This window comes from Falco rusticolus, chromosome 2, assembly GCF_015220075.1.
Source record: "Falco rusticolus isolate bFalRus1 chromosome 2, bFalRus1.pri, whole genome shotgun sequence".
Taxonomy (NCBI): domain Eukaryota; kingdom Metazoa; phylum Chordata; class Aves; order Falconiformes; family Falconidae; genus Falco; species Falco rusticolus.
This window is the reverse complement of record NC_051188.1, coordinates 18323400-18349788: the sequence shown is the minus strand read 5'-3', so window position 1 is coordinate 18349788 and position 26389 is coordinate 18323400. Positions and strand designations below refer to the sequence as shown.

General features: G+C 39.6%; 1 protein-coding gene across 1 annotated transcript in view; it reads right to left on the bottom strand.

Moving 5' to 3' along the window:
* Positions 1-453: 453 nt before the first annotated feature.
* DDX10 (DEAD-box helicase 10) overlaps positions 454-26389 on the bottom strand; it is a 192195-nt gene continuing 166259 nt past the window's right edge. Inside the window, exons 17-18 of the mRNA XM_037377027.1 lie at positions 15000-15133; positions 454-1145 (exon numbers count right to left, since the gene is read on the bottom strand). Of these exons, the coding sequence (XP_037232924.1) occupies positions 944-1145; positions 15000-15133 (336 nt within the window). The 3' untranslated portion in view covers positions 454-943. The remainder of the gene's footprint in view (positions 1146-14999; positions 15134-26389) is intronic.

Genomic DNA, 26389 nt, shown 5'->3' with positions numbered 1-26389 from the left:
CCCAAGAAACGACTCACATAGCCTATGTCTTATTGCTGTTCATCAAGGCACAGTGGTTATCAGTGAGCATGCACAAAACCTGCAACAAATAACCACGGTTTGATGGGATGAAACTTGTAAATATGCTCAACAATAAATTATTTTTCCTCATTGTAACAAAAATCTTCATAATAACAGAATTCCTCATCATAACAAAAAAAAAGGCGCTCACTTCCAGCTCTAAGTCTGCAACAAAACCTACCTTGTGACCAATTTTAACAGGCAGCGTATTGCTCTACCTTTCTGTGCCATCACTGTGTTCTAATTCACATGGGATTCAAATGCAAGATTCAGTTTTAGCTTCTTAAAGGGGTTTTCTGAATTGCCCAACACCAGTGACAGAATAGGAATGATAACTGGAGGATAAATAAATGCTTTTCTAACAAAGCTGAAAGAGACACCAAAAGTTTACACCAAGGCTTCAGTAATTTTTATTAAAATATTTTTAAAATATGTGCATGATACACAGAAGAAGAAATGCAGTTTATTTTTAAGTAATATGATTTGAACTGCCAACAGTATTTCTTCTTTCATAATTTTAGTACACACACCTTTAAAATAACAAACCTGACAGAGTCAAGACAGGAGCATTCTGTTTTTATCTAAAGCAAGATTAAAATAAAAAAAGATAATTGCTTCAAAACTTGGGAGATTTTAATTTATGAACGAGTAACTGCAAAATGACATCTGGGGATTTAGGTTGGAAAGTTCATTTAGAAAGCCTTATAAATCAACCTAAATATTGTCTATAATCTATGAGGCAATCTAAGGCAATCCCATTGCACATGGAACTCATTTTTCTACGTCCACTGGTACCCAGCTGCCCAGATGCCAAATTAATTTTGTGTAGACTCCTGACAAAATTGTGGAGATGTCCCAGAAAAGAAAACGTGCAGAAAAATAATTAGCTGTGACTGCTGAGCAGACGTAGTACAAGCTCCTCATCCTCTGCCAGAGAAAGCCCAGTATCTAATGGCAAACAGGGGTCCTCCTCCTCCTCCTCCTCTTGGCTGAATTTCGTCTTCTTTCTTTTCCGCGGCATTTCTTCTGCTGCAGTACTATTGTTATAGCTTCTTTTCTTTTTTCCACTCCTCTCCTCAACTTCACTGCAGAAACAAATCAATTAGTCTTTTTAACAACTGTGGTAATCAATATAATCATGTAATCAAACAATTCATTTTAAACAAGGCAAATTTATGTCAAGATAAGTGCAAACAAAATTACAATTCAGAAGGGCAAAGCAATAGAAGCCGATGAACTCTGAATGTCTAAATTAGAACTGCTTTTAGGCCGAGGTGATGGTGGATGTTCTGCTGTCTTAATTGATTACAGTATATCAAGATATTGCTATCAGTCTTATCTAATTATTTGCTGCCTTATAGACTGACTGACAACTTGACAAAACTGATTTAGTGATGTGTCGGTGGACCTTTACATGCATTCAAGATCCTGTCTAAAATAAATATTGGACAAAAATAAAAACACCAGAACTGTCATTTCATTGGCGAATCCTACATTTAATACAGTTTTGATCTCAGTCTATGTAATTCAAGCCACTCTTTCCCCTTCTTTCAGAAGCTTTCCTTGGGAGATATTAACCACCTCTTTGCCATGAGAGAAAGAGGAAAAACCCAAGCCGGTTATTTTCCCTGGTGAATTCCTATTTCTTCTGCTGATTTGGATGAATAGCGTTTTGCAGCCTTCAATCTGGATGAAACAGCTGCGTATCTGTTTCAATACTTCGACTTCTGTCACATGGCCACATGACAGCAACAGGAGGAAAGCCCAAGGTTTTCACATATCTTCATGTGTTTTTTGTCCATTAACAGAAAATTTGCTATAAATCACCTTATCTAAGATTAAAATAATCTAATTAACAAAATCTGATATAATATCCATGTACCAGGTTATAGGGAGCTGGTTGTCCTAAGCTGTAGGGTAGAATTCATACCAAAATGAGTAAAATGCAACCCCTCTCACCCCAAACCACTCCCTCCAAAGAAGTTAACTGAAACAAAATGGCATTCTCAGTTTTTCACATTTGTATTTTAAGGAATATGACAAAAACGGAAAATGTTTTTTCTAAAACAGGTTGCTAAATTCAGATTTTCAGTTAAAATCTGGCAAATTTCTACCCAGAAAATTTGATTAACTTTAAAAAAATAGACGTATCAACAACAACAAAAAAAAAATGCTTGAATTGTTATAATTGCTTGAATGTAAACATAATGTTTGCGAAATGTTTCATTCAGAAATACTGTTTAGAGACTTAACAGTTAGGAACAGCAGTTATAACAAACAGCTCAAACGGGGCACTACTGTCCTTTGAAGACAGCACAGGGATGCAATGCCCACTTCAAACCACCACCAGCTGCCCACCTTGCTTTTCCATTAATAGGACTATTTACCAGCCTGTGAAACACTGCTTTCACCACTCATTGGAAACCAGCCTAACCCAAACATTAACCCCCAAATGTAGCAGTTTACAAAGAAGTTCCTGAATGCTGGCTGAGAGGGATCGGCAGCGCAATGCTTCCTCCTCTTCCTGGCTTACACATGGTGCTTTCTGGCTGCCTCTCCATCGAGACGAAGAAATAGCGTAAGATCTGATGGCCTTGCCCTGGACTGCAAACGTGCGACCTGCTTCCCTCTCTCATCCATCCCACCTTTCACAGAACAACAATGCCAACTCCCGCCTGCTTACTACAGCACAGAGAGAGGAGGGAAATCCTATGAGAAACACCTTGCATTCCCACAACTGAAACAAATCTAACACCCTGCCTTTATATTGTCCTTCTCCACCTATCCTAAAGAAACACTGTAAAGCAACCAGATCTAACGAGAGATGTCCCTGCCCATGGCAGGAGAGTTGGACTAGATCTTTAAAGGTCCCTTCCAACCCAAACCATTCTATGATTCTATGAAGAGCTGATGACTGTGCAGCAAATACTTTTCCTAAAATGGGATGTTTCAAAGGATACAGCAACTTTGACTGCTTTCAGCTGTCATTTGCATGGGGGTGGCATTTTCATTTCTTACCAATGCTTATTCTATTCCTTTCCTGGGGAAAGATCTAGTTATCTCTGTAGTGCTTAAGATAGTCCATAAATGCTGAAGCTATACTGATGGTATATGAAAATATGCTAAAGGACTAAGACTTCTCACTGTTCCAAGTGGCCAGTGTGGGTCTGGGCTGGAGTTCCATGGTGTTCACTCTGATCAGGACAGAGTATAGGGGTTCACTTTTAAAAGTAAAACTAAACCTCCTTAAGTAAAAACATTTTAGCTTGTTTGCAAAAGGGCCAATTATTTCCAGCATTCAAAGGGATTCTGAAGCCCTGTTTGCATTCATAATTGACTAATGCTTCATCTAGAACATTAGTTCAAAAGATCTTTGCAAATAAAACAATGCAGAAATCTCACAAGTTAGGAAATAGCAGACCTTAAATACCAAATATTATATTAATTTTTGGCGTTTCAGGGGCCCATAGGCCTACATGTCTGTAAGGTATAGCATTTAAATACAAAATGCATTTAGAAGAGACTGTGAGATTTCTAATTTTTTCCACAAACAAAAAGCACATCAACACAATTATGATTAACTTTCATCATAAGCTTTGTGGGAAGATTATGCTGAGTCAAGCTGTTTCTTATTATTACTGAGGGATCATGGTGCTTGATTAAGTACTAAAGATGTATCTACATGTTAGCAGGTATATTTTCACACTAATTTCACCCCTACTGGGCTGTAAGCTGGAGAGTGAATAAGGAGGAACATATAACGCAGGAAGCAGGAGCAAAGCCATCGAGCAATGAAGAGAACTAAAGGTTTGTGTTCTCGTGATGCACAAAAAGTAGAAGTAAAACAGTATTTGACAAAGGCAATTAGGAAGGAAAGCAGACAGTCATGTGGAGCATCTAAGATGTTTGTAATTTTGAGATGCAGAGAGAAGACAGACAGTGCCTGTCCATAGAATGGTTTGGGTTGGTAGGGACCTTTAAAGATCAGCTAGTCCCACACCCAACCCTGGCCCTGCAGGATGGATTTTTACCAGCAACGGCTTGGGTGGCGTAGAGAAGGGCTGTACTGCTCTGCAAGAGCAGTCAGACACATAGCTTTTAGGAAGGATGAAAGAGTCAATTTTAAAAGGAAGCTGAAAAATAACCAGGAGAAATATCTGGCATCGTGATTGCCAAGGGGCATCCTGTACTCCATCTGGGTGCTTCTCCTTAGCTGTTTGGACAGAAGGCTCTTTGGAGGAGATATAATATGTATAATTCTCAGGTATGCATGTAAAAGGACTGACTGTGAAAGCAGCTATATGGGGATGACTTCTGCACTTAACCATCAAATGAATCGGTCTCTTTTGACCAAAGGCCTGTCAGTCCACCCTGCAGAGCCCATCTTATCATTGGTCACTTTCCATGGGCATAAATAGCCCCTTATTCCTCCCAAACTGATACACTACCAGCTGCATCCACAAATAGCCAAAACAAAATAAAGTTGTTCTAAGGTGAAGTGGTTTCTGACAGAACAACACAGTTAGAAAGCAACTCCACAATTCAGATGCAAACCAAAGCCAGCGTGGTTTTTTTGTCTTCTATTTATAACACCTAGAAAGCAGCATATGCAGCTGGACTATAATTCCTTCCTTTTACCATCTGGTGCAATCTAGCTTTTCAGCTGCCTGAGTGACCTGTGCAGTCTGAAGCTGCCTGATGGAAGGATTTACTGGGACTGGGCTGTGTTTACACAGGCGAGAAGGTACCAACAGCCAACTTATCAACAGGCTCAGTAATTTCTGTGGTCACTGTTTGCACAGCTGTAACAGCGAAGGAAGATACTACTGTTTGATACGTACTGTTTATTACTCAAACACTAAAGCATGGTTTATGAATCCTGTCCCTTAAATAAATGCCAGCATATATGAATGGCATCTGGGAAACAGGGGATCTAACTATGACCCTGAGAGCTACACAACACAAAACTCTAACTACTCAAAAATAATTTCACAAGTATGTTTTGAGGCAATACTGAGAAGACAGAAAACTTTTAATTGCTATTATTTAACTTGTTTCTGGGCTTCACAGTATGTCTTAAAACCTAAATACAGCTTGTTAAGTGCTTGAGAGTCAGTCATTTGAAATGTGCAGCCACACAGCCAACCTGCTGTTGTTCAAAAAGCGTGGTACTACCATGACATCTCTAGACAGGCTCTGCTTCAGTTAACATTTATCAGAGCTTGCTTTGGAGCCTAGGTTTACCATCACTGCTCTGGAAACAAACTGCCCTTGCCACTGAATTGCAGGCCATGAGTCAAGTTTCCAGGCTGCAATATAGCACACACAAGCTCTTTCCCAAAGAAACGTACAGGAATAATGAATGAATCTGTTAATAAAATACAGTTCAGAAAAGTTAGGAACAATTTATACCATAAATATTGGCATTTTGCTAATCAAACATGCTGTGCCACAAACCTTTTTCCATGTAATAAATTTTAATTCACAAGGCCATGGCAGCAATCCTAATGAAGATTAATTACTGCAGTGCCTTCCATAAAGCCCAGTGCAGCTTCTTTCTTACTTGCTGTCAGAATGCTACAGCATGTAGAAATGGTAATGAAAATATATTGTGTTGTGTTATTTCCTGGATTTGAACAGGCTGGGCCGATGGGCCGAGGCCAGTGGTGTGAGGTTCAACCAGGCTCAGTGCCGGGCCCTGCCCGTGGGTCACACCAGCCCCAGGCAGCGCTACAGGCTGGGGCAGGGGGCTGGGAACTGCCCGGTGGGAAAGGGCCTGGGGGTGCTGGCTGACAGCCGGCTGGGCATGAGCCCCCAGTGTGCCCAGGTGGCCAAGGGGCCAGCAGCGTCCTGGCTGGTGTCAGAAACAGTGTGGCCAGCAGGGCCAGGGCAGTGACCGCCCCCTGTACCGGGCACTGGTGAGGCCGCACCTCGAACCCTGGGTTCAGTGTTGGGCCCCTCGCTGCAGGAGGGACGTCGAGGGGCTGGAGCGTGTCCAGGGAAGGGCAGCGGGGCTGGGGAAGGGGCTGGGGCACAAGTCCTGTGAGGAGCAGCTGAGGGAGCTGGGGGTGTTCAGCCTGGAGAGGAGGAGGCTGAGGGGAGACCTTATTGCTCTCTATAGCTGCCTGAAAGGGGGGTGTAGGCAGCTGGGAGTTGACCTCTTCTCCCAAGTAACAAGGGACAGGACAAGAGGAAATGGCCTGAAGTTGCACTAGGGGAGGTTTAGATTGGATATTAGGAAAAATCTCCACCAAAAGGTTGCCAAGCATTGCAACAGGCTGCCCAGGGAGGTGGTTGAGTCACCATCCCTGGAGGCATTTAAAAGTCGTAGATGTGGTGCTTAGGGAGGTGGTTTAGTGGTGGACTTGGCAGTGCTGGGTTAACAATTGGACCTGATGATCTTAGCGGTCTTTTCCAATCTAAATGATTCTATGATTCCCTTACTGGCCATTCCACTGATGTAAATCAGCTCTAAAACTAGATTTATAAAAAACAATTGCAGGAAAAGGGATGAATAATCTACTTGTAATGAAATACCAGTGTAATAGTACTAAAAGCAAAAGACAAGTCCATCTTTTTATCATTTATTAAAGCTGAAGTACCATAACATGGAAGAAGAAGAAAAAAAAATATTTAAATGAAAACCAGGCCAGCAAGATGTCGCAGCACTCTCCAAACTATCAAGCTGCAGCAAGGTCTTTTACCATCTCATACCAACATACTCTTCATGCCAGTCCCTCTGCTGCCTTCTCCTCATTTCACCTCATCCAGGGCCCACTCTCTCATCTCTTGCTTCTTCCTGGGCTGCTCTCCCTTCATTGGCTCTCAACCCCTTAACAGAACCAGCCACAGCTGCACCTTATCTACATCGGCCAACCCACCGCCCCTGAAGCCAGCCCACAGCTGTATATTATCAATGATAATTAACCCAGTTTCATTCTGCTACAGCAAGACGGCATGCTTAATACTTCTTATTATTGCATGGGAAGAATAGAGAAGATATGACAGAAAAAAGTACTCCAGCCAACCATCAACATCTCTGTTCCGCTCTGAAGTCACCTTTACTTTCTAAAGGCTCTAGCAGACAAGTGGCAGTGGACTCAAATCAGATGTCTGAAGCTGTAACAGAACTTTTCTTCCCTGTTCCCATCACAGACATTGCTGACCATAAAGCAGCAGCATCTGACTCAGCCCTGAACCACCAGAGTTTCCGTTCAGTGTATCTGCCCTAAGCAATTTCATCTTATCTTTATATACCAGTCTGAAAACTCAGATCATTCAGGAGTTGGTTCTCATATCACTGCTCTGGGTTGGAACTGCTCTAGCTAGAGGTCACCGTGGCTTCAATAAAACCATTTTAATTTGCTGTACGTCCCTCTGTCAAAGGCTTAACCTCCTCTGAAATGTGCTGCTGCCTTTGGAGATGCTGCTAACCACCTACCTAACTGTTGCATATATAGTCATGCCTCCTCAGCTTCATCTGACACTGACATTCTTCAGATCCATTGTTCTCCTTTTCTTTTCTATGACCACTATCATTCTCCAATTGTTGACAGTTAATTTATGAATTGAGTTTTCAGTTAACACTCAACCCATGCCTCCTCCATTCATGCAAACACTTGCTGATGGCTTACTACATGTTGGGGTTTTTTTGAAAAGGTAATTTCTGTAGCTGACAAGTTTATGGAAACCACAGGGGATCTAGTCTGACCTGCAGAGCATAGGTTACCAAATTTCACTAGAAAATTCTACCATCAGGTACATTTCATATAGTGAGCTAGAGTTTAACTCTTATAAAGACTTCCATAGCATAGGAATATCATCACATCTCTATCAACACCAATCCCATATCTCAACGTCCAATTTTGAAGCTAAACACCATGATCAAGCCCTTAAACTGAGACCTTTTACAATATTAAGTTCTGGCCTTCACAAAGTCACTCATATAACCTGAATAAAACACATTAGAGGGAGCACCATGATTTGCACATTAATCACCTCAAAAGACAATGTGATGTCAACAACATCAAGGATCACATAAAACTTAGTAGGTCAGCATCAGCACCCTGGTATAAGAAGAAGGTATAAGAAACTGCAATTTGCCCCCTGTCAGCTGGTGACTGGCCATAAAATCACAAAAAAACAGTACCAAAATTAAGACATTTCTCCTTTCCCCTCATGTCCAAGACCTTTTCCATGCTGATCTAAGAGTTAATGTGATCAGTCGCACCTATTAAAGCTTTAAAGAAGGTAACAATGAGGTCAATCGTAACTTTGTTCCTCCTCAACATTTTTATTTAAGGACGCTGAGGGATTAGAAAAAGATCAGAAACTCAGTTTGACTGCAAAAGGAATATTTAAGAAATCTAGCTGCTTTTCTTCTACCCTATTTGATACACTTAAATTTTTCACCTCATTAACAATTTACATTGATAGCCTTAAACCAAATATGATGAATGTTGCTAGATATACAAAAATTAATCTCGTATTACATGCTTGCAGTCATTAATTACCCTGCTTGTAGAGGTATGGCTGGAAGGGAATTTTATTCATAGGCAAATTTAACTCATGAATTGTAGAGCTCCCAAAATTTAAAATGGGGAGGGTGGGGGCACAGATAGGGAGAAAAGATTAGCAATGTTTTTTACTTCTTAAACATGGACAGATGGTCTATTTTTAAAGACTGTTGAAAGAAGATACCCTAGGTCTCAGATACTTGCTTTGAATTATCCCTTTTAGAAGCACTTTTTCCCCCTTAAAGCAAGTAGCAGCTACTGTAGCCCAACATATTTCTATTTTAATCCAACACTTTGAGCAAAAACTCTGAATTTTGGAAATATAAAACAGAACAGAGTTCTATTTTCTGATCTCAAAGCCTAATTTCACTGTGTGTTACTACTTGTTTTTGTTGAAATCATTAGGTCAGTACTTCCCAGCCCCAAGAACAAGTCATCACACAGTTAGGCACAGCTCTACGAGAGTTGCAGAAGGCATCAGCATTGATTTAACAGAAACCCCTCCTTCCCACTGCCAGCAAGATTGTTCTCATATTTACTCTTCTTGATCCACCAGGTCCCCATCATCCTCCCTCCTCCTTTTCATGCATACATCCCCTGCACCTCTTTCCTTCCTCATGCAAGGTCAAAACCACTTCTCCATGGCCATATGCTCACCATGAGCCTCTTCTGCTACCATGTTCCATTACCCATAGGCTTACTGGTCATTCAATTTCTCTTGCTTTTCTTGATTTCCTCTTTTTCCAGCCCTAAATTAATATCCTTCACTGCATCTTTCTTTTTCAGTTGTGCCTCTGCTTCACAAAAACCTCCTACAGGGTGCTCAGAGCACCTCACAAGTCTCCAGACATACCTATATTGAGCCTCAAAGCTAACTTCAGAGCCAGAGAACAGACCACTACACTTTTCATTCACACACACCTAAAAGAAATGCGGCTTCATCAACACTCCCCACTAGAAACTGTCCTTGGCCTCTCCTACTGCACCAAATACACTGGGACATTGCCCAGAAGAGCTCTCGTTGGCACCATCCAAAGTCACAGCAGTTGTGGACAATACAAACCACCATGTCCAGTACTTAAGCCTGCACCCTGGCCAAATCCATTTAGCCTGTAAAGACATGACTGATGTTCCCTAGGCTGGCCCAAGCCAGCATGGGATTAACTGCCACATGCTGCGCTGCACACTGGAGCCATCAATGGCTCTTAATTCTGACACACTCCCTTCAGGCACTCCTAGAAATGTCATTCTGTCCTGAACGCTGTCATCTTCCAAATCTATGTATAGGCATGCTGTTGCCCACTGCTCTTGCCCTTGTGAGCATCCCAGAGTTTTTCACTCTCCTCTTCCTTCTGCTACCTGTCCTAGCTGCTCTCACCACTCACATCAATTAAATTACTATTCTTAGCAATGACTGACAAATCCACTCCCAGCCTGTGCCTGGCTATAATATAATACAATACCGGTGTCTCTGCTATCTGCTTCTGGAAATCACTGCCGATTATAAACTCAAAATTGTGGTCTTTGATGTTGCAGGTTTATCTGTAGTACTTCAGAGCAGTGCCTAAACTTATGTAGCCTCTTCTAGAAAGCTCTGAATGTCAGGACTAGCTAGGCTGTTTGAAACTGCTCTTTGGGTCCTTGTTAACTCCTGTTCAGCTTAAATGCTGGAGAAGAACTTGAAGCAATTTGACTCACTTTCCAAATTTCAGTCCTCTTGCCTTCTTAAGAAAGGCTGAAAACATCTACTATTCCTTACCCCAGTCCTCCAGCAAACACAAACAAGACAGAAATGCAGGAAAGTATTCAGTTAATTTGTGTAAAGATGGAAAATTTTACAAAAACATTTTTAAACCTCCTTGGAGGAAGATAAGGACCTTTTCTATTATTAAAAAGTGAACCAAAAGTCAGGGCAAACAACTGAGACCAGTACTGTGTCCTGAAGCTGACAGAAGCTGGTTACGAAGCTTCAAGCTATGGCAGTTCTTGAGACATTTGTTACCCCAAGAATGTCTTGCTCCTAGCCAGGGAAAGCTTAATCCCCCAAACCGAGACCAAAAAAGTGACCCAGACAGATTATAACCCCTAGAGCACTAAATGGACAGGACAGATTTGCACAAACCTTTTACTTAAGGAAGCAAAACCAAATTGCAACTTTGTAGTCATAAAATGAATGCCAAAAAATGTAACTGTGTAAGTCATCCGGGTTTGCATGGCAAGACTGTGCCAAAATTACATGTGAAAACAGTAACAAAATTTACATTGGAATTGTTCCTTTGCCAGACCACCTTTTAAAGAACTGAATAATGCTGAGATATTAAATGGCCATCCATTATATTTTCAAGTATACAGAACATCTGAAATCTCTATATTAACTTAAAGAAATTATAATATAAAATGTCCTTTATTTCATGAGCCTTAGCGTCTCCTAGTCAAAATCCGAAATAGAGTTTTTAAACAAATTAGCTTCCACACATGGCTAAGTCCCAAAGACCAAATGAAATCCAACCTTCCAAATACATGATCCTTAGCCAGGCTCAAGGCAAAAATCACTTTTTAAAAAAAAATAATTGGTAAAACTTCCTCGATTTTAAGCTGTATTTGAATTACACAGATACAATGTAGATAGAGTACGATGGAAAAGGTTCTAATGTTGCACTTTGTTCTAAACGCACCTCCAAACATTATCCAAACAGCACACTGAAAGTACACTTGGTAAATCAAAACCTGCAAGCCTTAATACATGGCAGAAAAAACAATTCGTATCTCAGCTCCAGTTGAATCAGGTACATATATAGTGTATTTTTTTGTGCCCAAAGTTACTCTCTTCAGTACAGATTAAATTCAAGACTAATCTCCTTAGGATAACTGAAATACTGTAGAAAACAAAGTTCCAAGACGACACTCCCTGAAAAAGTAACTCAAGTAAGAACAAGTCCAATAAACTGGAAAACCAAAAAGGATTAAACTGTGTCTATGTGGTTATCAAATTTACATGTCTAAACCTGGCATACTGAAAACACGAAAAATATTTTTAAAAATCAGTTACCACATGTGATTAGTTGTAGTTTCAAAGGCAAAGACAGACCACCCAATGGACCCTCTGGGTGACTGAATTTTATTCCCAGGCACGTGTCACTGCCACGACCTTAGGGCAAGTTACTATGTGACTCAACATTCCTGCCTACAAAAATCATACTGACTTCTTTTTTTAAGTGTTTTTGAGTTTTGCCGAGGAAAATACTTCGTCAGAAATTATTACTATGGTCCTGTTTCCCTTTTTGAATGTTCTTTCTTTTCCAACCTACTTTGCAGGAAGGGGAAATGACCAAGACCCTAGACCTTCTTCGAATCTTAGCTCTCCTTGAGAGCAGACACTCTGACTCCAGGGGGTCAGATCAGCCATCGATTCCAAAAAATTCTGCACTGATTACCACTGCCAAAAGGATCTGTCCATCTCTGTCAACTTTTATTCTTAAAGCTTAGCTAATCTGGAGTCTAGCTGACATCTTTGGAAAAAGGATCAATACAAAAAGTGATGAATGAATACATAAAAAAAGACAGAAGTGACATCCCCTAGATAAATGGTTACTTAATGATACTGAAAGTATCATTATTAAGTACTTATGCTACAAAACATTGTATTGTCAAGATAACTAAGCCTAGCTAAGGCTACAAGTTGAAATAAAGCAAAATCTTGTTTAAGAAATGTGACACTAAAATACTACCTTTTTGCTACAGGAAGTATGCAACGATTTAGCAATAATGAGAAAATGCCTAAGGTAATCAAATATTTAATAGGTAGTACTGTGACACTAGGTTTTCTTACACTCAGTTGCTGGTAACATTCTCCCACCAGTTCAGCTGTCCACCAGCTTAACGGATTCCAGGAATCTGTCCTTCAGTAGCAACATACACACCAATGAACAAGGCAAGTGTTACTCAATGTCCAACCGCATACCAAAGCTTTACTTCAGACTTTCTCAATAAACTCTTGGGTTTCCCCCTTCCAAGAAACAAACTACCCATAACCATCAAGATTCACTCTCTACTTTGTTACCTGCAGCAACACGTTACTACAGAAGTCAACTCAGAAGTTGCCCTCAAAGGCAAAATGACAGAACATGCACTGCTATGGTCCCAGATGGAGAAGCGTGAGTATCCTGAAATACTTCTCTTGGCACCTCCATTAATGTCCTATGCAAATGCAGAATTGCTAAACACACTTTTCTTCTGGTCCTTGTCTCATAGCATTAGACCAAACAGAGATGGCCCTTTCCAACAAGATGGGATTTTACATGATCCTCCAGCTCAAATCACTGTCTTAGGTCCAGGTTTTACTCATTAGAATCTCATATATTAGAAAGACAATATTAACCATGTTATTGATGTTACCCGGGAGAAACTGAGAATAGTTTCATTGTATTAACCTGGTTCCACTACAAGCAATACACGAATACCACTAGAGGATGCATTTATCAAATATGGACAGAAATATTTCAACATTACCAACATGTGAAAAACAACCTACAAATCCTCTTACATAGCCCTCCCCAACAAATACCAAGTCTTAAACTTCATTAAAAGAGAACTTCTTTAACAAATTCTACTGCTTCCCTCATCAAAAGCTGATGGGTAGAGTCAAGTAGTCATATGTACAAAAGGAACTGGATGAATCTTGTTTATGAATGATGGGTCTCATTTTCTGCTTGGTTTTAGGAAGCTGTATTTACATTTTACACAGCTTTTTAATTCATTTTACATGGAGTGGAGATACTCAGTCAGCTTGGGGAAGTGAAAAACCAGAAGAAACTATAATTGACTTAGTTACCTTCTTTCTCCCCCTTGCACAAAGAAGGGACAATTTACTGCTGCTCAGAAAAAGCAATGCATTTCCCCTATCCTTGTCAGTTCTATTGACCAACACACTGGTGAATAGGCTACATGGAACATGGTTACCAATCTGCTAACTTAGGGCTATCCAGTCCTTAAATCCATGTCCCAACACCCAGTCCTACATACTGCCCCTACAATGTGCAGTGACATGGAGCTAGGGATAATCTAACCACCAGGATTTAGCTGTTTCTGATATGAAATGCAAGAGATTTATGAACCTAGACATCCAGAAGAAAGAAAAATAAAGATCTATACTCCCATTTAAGTGTCAAGGTCATGTTTCTGAATCTGTTACATGACAGGCTGTTTATCAGAAACACACCAATGGAATTCTTGTTGCAGTGAAGCAAATGACAAAAACCACACAGGACGTCGTATGATATCCCTCTGTCATCCTGCACTATGTGCTGAAGAATTGCAGTATGTTGCCATCAATTACAGATCCTCATCCCCACCCCGTGCTTTTCTGTTAATCTACAGGAAACAAAATCTTCTGGTTTATATAATTAAAAACACTGTTTTAAATTAAGAAAAGTTTAACACTGTTAATTTTATTATATATTTACTTCTAACTCAGATTCCACTCCGTTTGTAGTGTTGAAGAGCCTGAGTAACACTGAATCATAAAACTTAACAAGCTTCACCATGCACAAATATAACATAGCACAGGTATGGAGGGCTCATTCAAACCCTCAGATGACTTCAACATTTCTCCTTTCAGACAGAACCTGTAATGTGACAGTAGAGAAATGCATTTCTGAAACTGTATTTGGTATGTGCGGCAAATTTTTGGTAGCAAGGGAGCTACAGGGGTGGCTTCCATGAGAAGCTGCTAGAAGCTTCCCCCATGTCCAATGGAGCCACTGCCAGCCGGCTCCTGGCAGGGCCTGTGGCCCCGTGGGGGAGACCCCGCACCGGGGCTGGGCAGGGGGGGTGAGGACCCTCCCCTGAGGGGCAGGACGGAAAATGGGGAGCAAAGCCAAGCCCAGGAGGGGTGGAGGGGTGGGGAGAAGGTGTTTTAAGATTTGGTTTTATTTCTCATTATCCTATTCTGATTTGATTGGTAATTAATTAATTTTCCCCCAAGTTGAGCCTGTTTTGCCTATGACATTAATCAGTGAGCCATCTCTCCCTGCCCTTATCCCAACCCAGGGGCCCTCTGTTTTATTTTCTCTCCTGTCCAGCTTAGGAGGGGGAATGACAGGGCAACTTTGGCGGGTACATGGCATCCAGCCTGCATCAACCCACCACAGAAACACGTGAAAACTCCAGGGTCAATGTTTTTGCACGTGAAACAGTCTCACTGAGATGCCTTCAACAATGACTCAAAAATCTTTCTCATACAGCTTCAGAAGAGAAAATAATAGCCTTTAGCAAAGATTTCTGTTCAGCACCTACCTAACAAACAAATGTACACCAAGTCTTGGCAGCAAGAGGATGAGTGTAAAATGAGTTCCTAACATCTAAACAAAGCATTTTCTAGAAACCATTAACATTTCCAAATGAACGTGGAAGATGTGTACATACCTATAGCTGTCCTCGCTTTCTGAATCCTGCTCTTCATCAGAATCTCTGTATTTATCTGGATCAGGAAGAGTACTTGGATCAAACTCTTCTTCACTTCCACTGTGAGCAAGAAAGGCAACTGTCTCCTCTTCAGCCTGTCAAGTGACAAATGGAGAGTTACAAGATAAACAAACAAGTCCATGTGACTCGCCACAAACCTCTTAATAGGGAGGCCACAACAAAAACCACCACCCTCAACTGCAGTCAAAGGCCACCGCTATTGTAGCCAGCAAAACAGAATCATTTCTTTCATTATTAATGCCCTCCTCCAAGGCTGTTTGTTAAAGGTTGAAGAATTTACATTGAAAGTCCACCTTCCCAATATCATCATCTCAAATCTGAGAGATTTGGGCAGCAACTAATGAACAGTCATCTGAGAGTAAGTGTTTAAGTAACATAAAGCTTTACTGTCTCACAGAAACACACTGGCAAAGAGATACGAGCTTGTGGACACATTAATCACTGCTGTAAGTTGTATTTCATGAAATACTCTGATTTAAAACTCATCTGGGTGTCCTTGCAGTTCAAAAGTGAAATGCTGCTTAAGCTGAATTAACTGCTCTAAGGGAGTCTCAGCCATCTACCACAAGTGATGCACGTTCTTCAGACTTCCTCCCAGACCCTCCTCATCCCTCCTCTCTGGGGCTCAGCTTCCCTCTGTCCCTGCAGCATGTCTTGGGATGACATTAGGGAGTCTCCCCAGGGTGTGGGAATGCCTCACTAAATCCTTAACAAACATGGGATAGAAGATGCTGCTACATAGAAGTCTTGGATAATATAATAAAGCTGACTGCTTTTGCAGATACGGGTTCTGCTCCATGCAGTCCCGAACTGATGGCACCACTTTTGTAAATTTTTGCTAACAGGCATGAAGTTGGACTAGGGGATGCCTATGCAATTGTATATGTACACAAAAATGCAAACAAAAAGCTTACAGGCATTTCTAAGCAACATGAACCCAGGTCCATACCTATTTATGCTGAAAAGCAAAAACAAATGCAAAGAAACTTCAATTAAAGATATCACTACCTTTTGTTTATATATCTAATCAGCATGCACACAGCTGAGTTTCCAAAACAGTACTAATTTAAATGATCATTCATTCTACAAATAATTTCTTATCATTAAATATTTAAAGCTCAATTTTGTTCTGATTTTTCACCATTTCCATCCATCACCATGTTTTAAAAGAACACTGTCTTTATGTGCACAAACCTCACCATAAAAAAAACCTAATTAAAACAAAAACTGCACCAAAGCTCCCTTTTGTATCTGCATATAGAGTGAGTGAAAGGAAATGAGCTGGCGAAGGGTAACATTAGTCAGCACTGCAAGAGTCTCTTATTGCTTGTCCAGAGACACTTCTGCAGCACACTGAAAGCAAGCAAAAGAACAGGCTAAGAGCCAGATCTGCAATCAGAAGGCAGAAGAAAAACATATTAAACACACATTTTGTTCTTAACTGATTTGAAATACCAGTAAAGGTAATTCTATAGCTGGGTGTATGCAATCACTGGAAGCATCATCAGACGCAGCAGCACTGTAAAGTGCCCAAGGTAACATAACCACTAACTGAAAAGCATGTTGGTTACCAGGAACTTCCAATGCTATTTCACAGTAATGGTTATTTCGTTTTTGTGGGGTTTTTAAAGAATTTTTTGCTTACAAAAAATATATTCTAGCTCATCTTTTAGTACAATATTAGCATTACTGATTCAACAGAAAACAGAAAAAGGTCACCTTTTTGTTAATGAATTTCCACATATGAGAAGCATTCTTCATTAAATTATAGTACATTTAAATTTCTTTAAACATTAAATATTTGCTCTTTACTTGTATTGAAAGAATAGGTGCAATGGGAGGGAGAACCAGTGCATATCCATCATATATTTAAAAGAGAGAATTCTTATTCAAAGCTGTTTATGGAACAAAGTATTTTTTAATATGTATGTGTGGCACTATGCAACAGAGTTCTTAATACTAACATTTAATGGCAGTTATCTTTTCAGACTTGGGCTGTTCATTCATATTCTCAGTTACGTCAGTAAAATGTTGAGACTTCATTGTTTCCTAAGTTTTGTCATTTATATATGCACATACAAGACAATTACACAGAGATCAAACCTTTGTTTTCATTACACATTCATAATCATTTTTTCCAGCAGAAAATCTGCAGAGTTGTGTTCAAGGTAATGCTTACTATAACAAAAGAAATAATTGGTAGCAACGCCTCTCTAATTCCTCAGGAATCATGAGGACATATTTCTTGTATCACCAGTTACATAGTCATTAAAATATTTGTATGACCCTGAAACTGTTAAGAACTTGAACATGAACATTTATCATCCACAGCTGAACAACAGAATCTCATTATTTTTCCCCCCTCTTGCTTCAAATGTCTATCAGCGAGTCAGGAAGATGAAATCTTGTGACTTAACTTTACATTACTCACCACAAGAGCTGGAGAAAAAAAGTGAAGTCATAGTTCCTGGAAAAGTTCTCCAGAAACAAAGAGGATGCAATGTACAGACTCAGGATTCAATCCTTCCTAAGGCAACTGCTATCACAGAAGAGATTAACTGAAGAACACATTTTGACCACCTGTACTTTATGCCTAAAGTCAGTGACAATGTGCTTTGGAATGTGTATTTATTACAAAGTTCAACTGTGGAAGGAAACCCATTCAGACATCAAATCAGGCCGGTCAGGAGAACAGAAATCAGTGGAAATCACCTTGCTATTTTAATTCAGCTCTGGGGTGACAAGCCACCTCTTGTTTTATACCAGGTTGCCCCCTGTATTTTGCAGTCTAGTTCCACAGAAACTTTGCACAAAGACTTTCAGTTTGAACATGGCACTGAGATGAAAATATTTCGGCATTTGCATAGTCTCCCTCTGCAGCATGAAAAAATTCTTCTTATGCAAACTCAACATTTTAGAAAAATTCAGCAAAATTTCTGTGCTGAAGGTTTTGGAAACCTCATTGCCTTCAACCTTCCACGCTGTACCAAGTCGACAATGATCACACTCTACCTTACTGTAGTCATTTTGGAAACACGCACCAGATGAGGCAAACAGGACAGGTTCCTCTAGAGCTTTTGCCCTGCTTCTCAACAGAATACCTTCAATTCAACTTCTAGTTGTCTTTGTAACAAGGCATAACGACAATGTACTCTCTTTGTAAAGGCTGGATGGCTGGCGGAGCTCAGGTAAATGTGTCAGGCAGGCTTAAGAGAAACTTAAAATGAAGAAACTGATGTACCTTTTTAAGAAAACAGAGACTCAAGGAACTCAAATGTTCAAACTAGCAGAATGATGTTTCCTTTCTACCAGGCATTAAGCACTTAGGTGAAAATAATCTATTACCATCAGATAAAAAGGGAGAACTGAAAAAAACATACCATGAAAACCTGCACAGGTACAGAAAGTGTTGTGTTTTCCAAGATTTAATTTATAGAATACGTATTTGTTATGGTATTTATATCTAATTTACTAAGGTTTTTTTATACAATTAAATTGTCTGGAGTTGCAATTTTTAAGTTCAACCCTTTAAGCAATTTATCAGCTCCTAGCATCCAGGTGGAGGGGGGAGAAATAATTGTTTAGGCACCATCAGTTCTGTTCATAGTACTTTATAAAGGACAGTGGGGCAATTATTTCTGACCAGCTAAAACCAACACCTTTAAGGTTTGTTTAGAAGTTGATCAGACTTGATTTGAATCCATCAACAGCCATGCTTGAACAACATTCAGTTCCTTTCGAATGATGCCACCCTTTAGCTTTTGCTAATAATATGGCCTCTCCCAGTAAGTGCTGTTTGTGATTTTAGTGCTAAGAAACTGGAAGCATTAAATACTGCTAGGAGGTTACCCTACACACATACACCACTGTTAAAAATTCAGCACATTACAGTTTGTATAAAAAGATACTTCAAAATATAATGCCTTTCATGATCTGACAGCATTCTGAATTTTATTAATTTTCTTCTTTTTGACAGTTATTTTTCAGGTAAAAATGGGAGCTCATGCTGCATCATGTTTATGAAGGAACATATTCACCAGAGAGGTTTTGTAGCATTCCCTTTAAAACGTCTTACCCTGGATTCACCTGATTGCCTCGCAGTTTGTGTTTGTGGGGTTTTTTTTTAAATAGCTTGTACCCCAACCCACAATACTGTGTCCCCAGCTGATACATGGTTGCTCTGATATTTCATCATCTACATTGCCCCAAAGGAATACAGCTATTTTGGCAGTTCACAAATAGAAATACAGCCTTTGATGTAGCTGGGGTGTTTGATCCAACAGTTGCTTTGAAGATCAAGATACTGAAAACTCACTGGGAGCCAGTGGAGCAAACCAAGTGCTGATCAAACCTACAAAGAGCTGCCTAAACCATGCTGAAACTGGGCAGCTATGCTCCATACCACCTAACACTTACCAATAGCCTTCAAATCCAGAGAGAAAGCATCACTTCCACCAAGGGAAGGATCTTGCAAGCTAAGAGGGGAAAAGCCACCTTTTGTCCACGTTTCTAAGATGTGTGCAGTGGTATGTAAGGTTAGCCTTCATGAGCTGTGACCAAGTCATGCGAGCTTTCTTCCTCTCATCATCTACGCTCTGTTACCTGCATCAACACTGAACATTAATTACAATTGGTGACGGGTCCATTCCACAATTAGTTTTGCCACTCCTCCTAGGCTCGCTTCTTCTTATGGATCTAAGTAGGATTGGGTATACAGAAGGGTGGCAAGAACAGAGATCAGGTTGTTGTAGGACTTTCTGTCCTCTTGGGTCTGAAGTACACAGGTGCATTCAAGGCACACCACAAAAAGGAGGTGATGTGGATTTGAACAGGGTCAGCTGTTTCAGAAAGGTTGGCCAAGTTCCATGGGTCTGGCCAGAAAGACTGGAAACCAAAGACTGAAGAAACCAAGGTGGCCAGCTGGACAGACAGACGTAGCCTTTGCACCAAGATGATCTAACTGATCTTCAGGCTCTGGGAGGAGTTAGCCATAGCTCCTGGTTTTCACACCACTTTACAGAATATTATTCTTGGTTTTCAGTAGAAGGGACAGATAACTCTAAGCTTCATCTCCAAACCATTCACCCTTCCCAATCACTGGCAGTCACACCAAGACTCAATTTCATCCACCCGTTCTTTGTTCCTTTTTAAGCAACCTGGTATCTTGAATAATACAATTAGCCTAGTTTAGACAGCAGAAACTTGCTTTTACCAGTGGTCTCAAATAACGTACGTGAAAATACTTGATTTTCTTTCTTGGCATTCCTAAATGCCCCACATTTTGTGGTCAGTGAACGGGCAAGTCTGCGTTCCAAACTAGCATACACTGGTGCATATATACTGACATTGAAATCTTTGCTGTATAACTACAGTAAAGCAATTTGTGCTGGAAATGGCTCCTGCCACACGAACAGTTCAGAACCATTGAAAACACAAAAACGTAGAAATTTCCACACATGTACTTCTGGGTTTTTTTATATTAGTAAAGCTTCTGTCATTTTAATAGTAGTATACGTTTTATCCATAGACTTGATCTCTACAAAGTACTCATAGTTCATACCAGAATTAACAGCAACATAATGAATGTATATATAGAAAGACAATATAATCTGGTAAATTTACAATTACAAACTCATCTACATCACAATGAAAGGCTGAGGACTTCTAAATCTACTCAAAGACTTTTTTTTTTTTTAATGTATTTGTTCTTATCTGCACTTGAATTACAATGGGTATGTCTCACAACTAGACCTTATCCTCTTCAGTTTTTTATTTGCTCTTAGAAGACCCATGTAGAATACTTCTTGTAAAGCAAGACTCTTCAGGTTGTTACTAGCCACAATTATTGATGGTATTTTAACAAAAGGGTAAGCTAATAAAATTCTAGTGGAAAAGGTCAGAATAAAACAACTATTCTGTTAACTTGAATATAATTCATGTTACAGACATGAAAATACAACTTAAAAGAAACTAAGCTTCTAGATGGGTAGCACCCACTAAAATATATGAAATTTTGATAAGCAGAAGGACTTAACCTTCTGCATATACTCTTGATTCTAGAGATTGCTTGATTTCACAGGAGTGCAAGCTAATAGTTCCAGTGTAATAATATATGGGCATGAGCACACAGTTGATTTATTTGCTGTAACAGATCAAATCCAGGATTTTTAGTACCATAAACAAAGTCTCTGGCATTTGAGTTAACACAGTAGTAGCTTCATCTCTGGCAAAGTATAAAGTTTCCTGCACCTGTCATGGCAGCAGCTATACAGAGGTGCTACTACCATGCACACTAAATCCCTGTCTGAAACAAAATTGATGTAAAGCATTTAATAATGCAAAGGCTTCAAACCAGAAAAGTCTAAACAATTTTTATTTTGAAATCTTTCTAATGCTAGGTTGTCAGGTATCATTTTGCTTGCAAGTAAGCAAGTAGTACAGGAAAAAAAAAGGGTCTTATTTGCTGTGCCTTATAAAAAGAAATGAGTACAAAAGTCTGGGAGAATTAAACATGCCAACACACATGTCCACAAGGCTAAGGCCCTCTCAAAAAAAACCCAAAAAACCAAAAAAACCCCCCAAAAAACCCCAAACAACAAACCCAGAAAATTATAACGCAGAACACTGTTTTTAAACTTATATTCTCCTCACGTAATCCTTGGACTGTCTCTTCACACTCTCTCTTTCTCTCCACTTTTAGGTTCACAGCAGTCATGGCTGTCAGCTCAAACACAGAAAGCAATTCTCCAAAGTAGTCTCTGTGTTCAAACATTTCAACACATCAGTCTTCTCTAGGGAACCTCAGCATACGTCCACAGAGACAGTGCCTACACAAGAGAATTTTCTCCGTATTGCTTTCTGAACAAGCCTGAAGGAACTGCATCCTCTGCTGTGATGCAGCAGAGGTGTCCCACCATCACCACTCCTCACAGCAGAAACTGGGAGCAGAAAGCACCCTTTGCTTAGTGCCATGTATTTTTCAAGAATGAACAGATCAACAGCAACACTGACGTGAAATAATCAGAAGGGAAACCTCAGAAGTCACATGATTTCTCTAAGCTGGTTAGTTCTGCTCTTTTTCTTGAAAGAACTGATTGGTATTCAGTATGCAACACTGACATTAAGCACTTGTCCTACAAGACCTTCATGTTTTCACTGTACTGCTTAACTCACGTAGTCAAAATGATTCTACAAAATACATATGTAAAATAGCACATTTACAAGGAGAAAAATATGAATCAAATTAATTCCTCACAGTGAAAGTTATTTGAACTGCTACTGGTGCTCCTAAATACAGAATTGAGGAAAAGAAACTCAGAAGTAGCATTGCTGCTCATGGCACCGACTCAACTGCTTGCTGTGTGAACAAGACCTTGTCTGCCTTCATTCAGAACCTATTTAGCAGCAGCAATAGATTCACATTTGTTCAAATATGCAAACAAGTAACGAGTAAATCAGAAAGCACCTGACTGATGCTGCATACTTGCAGGGTCATTTACTATTTTTTTGTTGTTGTCAAATCCACCTTCCCAAGCCATGAATCCCTTTCTACAGAATTCTGCAAAAAGACAACTCCTGACCAAAGAGCCTAAGGGTTAAGTAGAAGACAAAAAGGAACAGATGAAGAAGGACAAGGAAGCAAACTGCCTGGGGAAGATTAAGAGCAATGGGCATGACACAACAGGAGACCTGCCCTCTCCTATTTCCACAGGCATGGCTGCAAAGGGGATCCTGGATAAAGATACTAAAAAAGCTTCTGAGGCAGACTAGCAGCCATCCACTAGCAGACAGAAAATCATAATATCCCTTGACAGAAATTTTATATATATGAATGAAGAGGAAAGACATATCTTAAAATGTCAAGTAGGAGAAACAATAAAGATTTATATGAGGCAAGATCTTCTAGACCAACTAATTGAAAGAAAAATATTTTTTCAGGTCTAAAATAATGTAAAGCAACTTCAAAGAAAAAAAAAAAGACGACTTGCTGAGAGTCAGTGTTACTCAGGGAACTGAGATAAAATGTAGCATCACGTGTGCAATAGTGCTGAGGAATGTCAGTACAGGGAGAAGCTACAGAAGGGTTCTCTTCAGGAAAGAAAGCGCATGTAATTTGTCATCTGTGGAAAATGAAAGAACAAAAGAAGCATTAAGAAAGATTTAGATAAGCACCACAAAGTGACCACAGCAATACTAAGGCATAGGCTAAAGTGAGAGATAGCAGTGATATCCATAGTAACTGCTTTCTTGAGAATCGGCCAAGCCACGAAACATCAGCTAAGATTCTAATTCGGACAGAAAGGTAGAGCTGGCGTAGAGAGCCTGAGATAAGACTCATTAGTACAATTTGTATTCATAGACAGGATTTCTCCACTAAGAGGAGGAAAAAAGCAAAAGGCAGAGCTGTTCAAAATGCTGTTAAAGAGACTGAAGACTACGAGATTCCTGAAATTACAAACTATGAACTACTAGAGAAGACAGACATCAAAACAGAGGGTGGTCACATCTGCAAAGCCCCTAAAAATTGGAGCAGATGTGGAAAAACCAAGTGAACAAGCAACAGGTGAGAAGAGGCTGATTGTCAGGGCTCTCAGAGAAGAGGAGCTGTGTTAAGAGGGAAATCACAGAGCAGTTGCTAAAGAATAGGATGGATGATGTCTATTGAGTAGAACTGAAACATGCCTGCTACATTGCCGATGAAAAGAAGGGCATGAAGAAATGTGGCAGCTTGACAGGTAAGAAAGGCCAGCGTGGGAATGGGAATCAAAGATGAACAGGGAAGAACCATAAGGCAAAGGTGAAAGGGACAAAGAGGAAGACTGTTGAGAGATCCGATGGAGATGACAGAGTGCTGACAAATGGAACCATGACGGTGAGAAAAGCTGACTGAAGTTTTTTAAAAAACAGGAGAGAGTAGGAAAGAGGAAGAGTAAGAAGGCATGAGAACAGCACTGAAGCTGACTGAGAAGGAGGTAGAAAACCAGCAAACAGCTAGCAGCAGATATAGAGCAATTAAATCAACAGCAAGCAGAACTAGGGAACATGTGGCTGAACACCCAAGGGCACCTCTTCACATGGCAAGTGGCAAAGCCAATAATGTTTTGCCAAAGAATACAGAAGATGTTAAGAGTTTACATGGGCTCAAAAGGTATGTAGGTAACTAATAAAAATCTGTCAAGGACAGCAAGTATAGCAGCGCTCTGCCTTTGCCCCTCAAAGGCCCTGAGCTACCGAGCTCCTCGGCCAGGTAGTGTAACAGGATCACAGTTTGAAAATTACTCTGCAGGTATGACTGCAGATTTTCCTGCAAACCAACTAGAAAGTACTGCCAGATCTGACAGGCAGAAGGAAAGAAGGTCATTTCAACATGTAGTCATTTATGGAAGCCATTTTTTCCCCACCGCTGTACTTTTTTCTATCAGTCTTGTAGGGCTTCTTGCACAAACATTGCAGTTTATTAAATGAATCTGGTGAAGACAACTATCATCTCATTCTCAGCACAAAACCAAAATGTTTCAAACAATGCAATGAGGGGAAAATTGCAGGTTTAGACAACTTTCCATCAAAAGCCTAAGCTGGTGCCTAATTATATTCATTAAATGTATCAGTGGTGATCACATGCAATGGCTCACTGAGGAACCCACACTGTTCTACCTCAGTCTTTGGGTTTTGTACTGCTGCCAAAATGTTCTACCCTATTTCCAGTGACTGAGTAACAACTTCTGGCTTTAGTAACCAAAATACAAGTGGTATGCAAATATTAAGAGTAGAAGAACAGGCACTCATCTGTAAGTGTAATTAGTGTATTATAGCTTTCTAACTGACTTCCTGCTACCCCTTGAAAGTTCATACTTGCAGCAAATCAATCTCAAATATGCCGTAAGCATTGAAGGCATCTTTACAAATTTTAATCTAGGAAACAGCAATTTTCAGCTAAGGGCATATTATACCTTGCAGTTGTTCATTTGCTTGCCTATTCATTTCAACAACACCTGAAAAATCTTTATACTGCATAAATAATGTATTATATCCATAACAACAGCATACAGTACACTATATGATTGATTACCTTGGCATTTAGCTCTTGTGGGAATAGCTTTTGTGAAACATGGCTCTATCAGACTCCCTGAAAATTACATTTTGGTAAAACTGTCTGAATGATCAAGCTTAGGTATGGCTAGACATAATGTTATTAACATTGCACAGGCAGGTACAAATCGAACTTTTCATACTGTACCAAAACAATGCTATTTTACATTTGTTTCTCGAGGAATCAGAGATAGCAAAGTCAGAGTGGATCAATTTACATCAGTGAATTGAATCATTAATTATAAACCTGATTAGAATCAACATACTCTTAATTCACAGTGTTTTACACAAGTAAACACTGCTACTTTTGCTTTTATTTCAGTATTCTAAGGCACAGTTGTTTTACACTGGACTTTACACAAAATTTGGTGCTTTTTTATGCTACTTTAAGTCCCATTTTTTCCTTTGATGATGAGTTCCATAATGATTTTAGCAAATTATAAAAGAGCCACCACTTATCTGCCAAGTGATTACTATTCATTTTTTAATCATGGTTAGTGTCAAGTTGACTCTTACTCCATCTAAAATTGAAACAGATTTCAACCAGATTTTACTTATTTTTCTAAAATGCATATCATATATTATTTGAAAGTTATTAATTAATAGTTTAAGTAGAAGCATCTTAAATACAGCAGATACATGGAAGAAAAGTTAAGTTCATCCAAGCAGGTGCTATATTGCAAATTTAACATTTATGAAGGTATACATTCTCTGCTGCTAACAAAATTTACTACTTCTGAGCTTCCTATCTTAGGAGATTTTGGTAAGGCTAAGAGCCTCAAACCTAATTTATATTCACAGACTGAAAAAGGATTGCAAGAATAAACAAAAGTAAGCAGTTCCTCAAATCCTAGTAAGTTTTTCAGCTTTTAACTGTGCATTGAATTGAACTTAGCAAATATATCTAAATAAGAAAATACTCTTTCAGAACCAGGAAAGGATACAACTTCTTAGGAAAACACAGTTAACTTTCCCAGTTAATGACTGTTCTCCGAATCATATCACTATCTGAAACTTTATCAGCAACTTTATTTCTTGAACTGTTTATTTTTAGACTATTCTAGGGGTTTTTTTTCATACATCTCTCCTTAATACCTTCATTTTACCCACCATTTTTAAGTTCTCAAAAAGAAAAGAATGTATCTAACAAATTAAAGTAGGTATTTAAATACTGTTTTGGTCTTTTTACTGAGCTGTTGAGTTTTATCCATCATGTTACCAATAATTAGAAGATGGTCGCC